At 34.5% G+C, this 2,792-nt stretch overlaps 1 protein-coding gene across 1 annotated transcript in view; it reads left to right on the top strand.

The window, feature by feature from the left end:
• Positions 1–1,274: 1,274 nt before the first annotated feature.
• The window catches only part of LOC108573353 (intraflagellar transport protein 81 homolog), a 3,265-nt gene continuing 1,747 nt past the window's right edge, over positions 1,275–2,792 (top strand). Inside the window, exons 1-7 of the mRNA XM_017935765.1 lie at positions 1,275–1,421; positions 1,527–1,675; positions 1,757–1,868; positions 1,969–2,085; positions 2,153–2,212; positions 2,286–2,438; positions 2,511–2,789. Coding sequence (XP_017791254.1) covers positions 1,317–1,421; positions 1,527–1,675; positions 1,757–1,868; positions 1,969–2,085; positions 2,153–2,212; positions 2,286–2,438; positions 2,511–2,789 — 975 coding nt within the window. The 5' untranslated portion in view covers positions 1,275–1,316. The remainder of the gene's footprint in view (positions 1,422–1,526; positions 1,676–1,756; positions 1,869–1,968; positions 2,086–2,152; positions 2,213–2,285; positions 2,439–2,510; positions 2,790–2,792) is intronic.

Genomic DNA, 2,792 nt, shown 5'->3' on the forward strand with positions numbered 1-2,792 from the left:
TGCAATCTTCAACCGATTTTTCATGCAGTATTTGATTATCACAACGTTGCTACATTGTTCAAATTTTAGACTGATTATTAAACATCGTCACACAAGTAATATGACTTTGCATGGTTCTTTTTATAAGACTTCATAAGCCATTTTTTAATATAATATAACATACTGTAAGAATTAACAAAAAGGTTGCCCTTTTAACACTATATAAAAAAAAAATAACTAATCACACTTTCAATTATGCTCCAGTTGACTTTTCAAGGAATGTTTCCTCTTAATCAACTTGGTCAACTTTGGTGTACTCTCTTTTTTTTTTTTTTTACCTGTTAACCGCACATAAGCGAATGAAAATGTTATAATCTAGTAGCATCTATAAAGAAACACTGTTTTAGGGCTGAAATTTGTTAAATAATAAAATTAAGGTTCAGTATAGTGCTCAGATCAATTTTACACACACACAAGCCCACACAAACAACTACACGCTGCTGATAAATTCCCACAAGATTTGTAAGTCAAGACATGAACCGAATCCCAAGTTTTTTCATATGAAAATTGCGCTATTATTTATTGAAAAGAGAAAGAAATTTTTCGTGCGAAGGATGGAAAAAACTTGCAATTTTATATAATGAGAGAGAGAGAGAGAGAGAAAGAGAGAGAGATAATTCGTTGTGTTTGAAAATATATTTAAAACAAAAAAAAAAAAAAAAAGAAAGCAATGTCTGCTAATTATGATCTTATGTCTCGATAAGTTTCTTTTTTAATAAAGTCGATAATGATTCTTAAATCACACTCAGAACTTCACCTATACTGCTTTATTTACCATGAAACGTTGCGACTGAATCGAATTAGCATTACGAAGGAAATCTTTTGAACTGTTCATTTTAATTTCTAATATCTCCATTTATTGCTACATATCTAGTATTTAATTGTTTCACCTGTGCTCCTTCATTACCTTGGGAGGATGTGTAGTTTTTACAATTATTATAAAATTAAACGTGTTGCTTTTATTGCGTATAAATTACCACAAAATCGATACAAGGAGCGGCATCAAACAATTACACCAAGTTGAAAATGAAATGACCTTTTTGGGCTTGTCGATATAGTGTGTCGTACACCTGATTTAATTAACGACCACTTTCAAGGGAAAGGTCAAGCGAATTCTTTCGCGTTGCACGTGGACTTTTGCGTGCTTCCAGAAGGGGGGGGGAGATGGTATATACATAACATGGTTACCCGGACAACTGGTTGTCGTGACAAAACCAACCCAGTTCATTATAAGACAATCAGGCTAGCACAAAAATAAGAAAAGAAAATTAACAGCTATGAAGGAGAACACCAAGTTTATTGTGGCAGAAATAAACAAGCTGTTAGGTCATAATTACAATGTAATTTATTTTAATTCTTTGAGGCCAGAGGAGTTGTTGCAAGTAAGAGTCAATACTTAAAATTTTATCTTGATATTGATTTAATGTCTGTAGAAGCTTGAATTATATTGTGTAGGACTAGCTTTATTTATAGCGGTTACATTGCAGGTGTTGAAAGAAGTGTTAATGAAGATTCAGGAACAGAGTGACACTAGTATTGATACAAAAAATGTAACCCCTGAGGAGACCTCGATTTATATCCTTTCTGTTCTTCGTGTGCTTCATTACCACCCTCAGGTAGATCCTGCAAGCTTTAGGCAAGAATCTGTTGCTTCTTTTATTTTAATCACTGTGTATGTAATCAGTTTTATTCATTTTTTGTTTTTATTTTGGCACAGACAAGGTCTGATTCGAGGAGATCCTGATACCATTCATCCTATTTTGACATGGCTTCTGTCCCATGCAGATACTGTTCAAAAGAGGGTTTATTTGTCTCGTTTCCTAGTGAAGGTGTGTGTGCGTGTGCGTGCGCGCGCGTGTGTAGAGAGAGAGAGAGAGAGGTTCCTCATAAAAATAATTTTCATTGAGTAAATTCATTATCCTTAATTAGGTGGAAGTTCCTGGCGTATATTTGAGCGATCCGGAGGTCTCCTCTTTGTACGAACAATACACAGCTCTAATCGATAGATTTAAAGTGGTGCACAAGGAAAGAGAGATAGGGAGAAAGGTAATAGATCATATTCGCGTCAACATTCTCACTGATATTCATTTTCCTTTATTCTTCTTGGACCCAGAATTTCGAGAACGCCAGTGAACTTACTGCAGATTTGAAAACGATGGAGAAAGAGAAAGAAGTAAGAGGAAAAAAAAAATAATGGTAAATTTGAATGAATCTTTCGTTTATTATTCAATCTAATTTTGCGTTAGGCGGTGACGATACGTATTGAGAAAATGAGAGCCAAAGCGGAAGTAGGGATTCACTTGTTGGACGCTGCTCATGCATTGCGCATAGAAAAAGACAAAGAACGCGATCTCGTATTGCAAGAGGAGCAAGAAAAAGAAATAACATCTAGATTAGAAGTAGATATGATAATGATTAAAAGATACAGTTATTAATGGAATTTAGTACACCACAGTTTGTTTATATTTTAGACTTCTTTACAAAGATTAGAAAAAGAGCTACAAATTTTAAAAAAAGATGAAAATGAAGTTACTGTACAGACATTGTTGCAACATTTGTACGAAGTGATAACTGTTCAAACGATAATGACCAATGAAAACTTGCCAGCCGGGATACACGAGAAAAAAAGCCGCATGAAAGCGCTGAACGCTGTGAAGCAATATTCTTATTTAGGTCCTGAACAGATAAACGCTCTAAGAAATAAATTGGACGCCGTAGCTAAGGAGATTCAAAATTTGGTGGAGTCCAAAGTG

This window comes from Habropoda laboriosa, unplaced genomic scaffold (genome assembly GCF_001263275.1).
Source record: "Habropoda laboriosa isolate 0110345459 unplaced genomic scaffold, ASM126327v1 scaffold134, whole genome shotgun sequence".
In the NCBI taxonomy this organism is placed as follows: Eukaryota; Metazoa; Arthropoda; class Insecta; order Hymenoptera; family Apidae; genus Habropoda; species Habropoda laboriosa.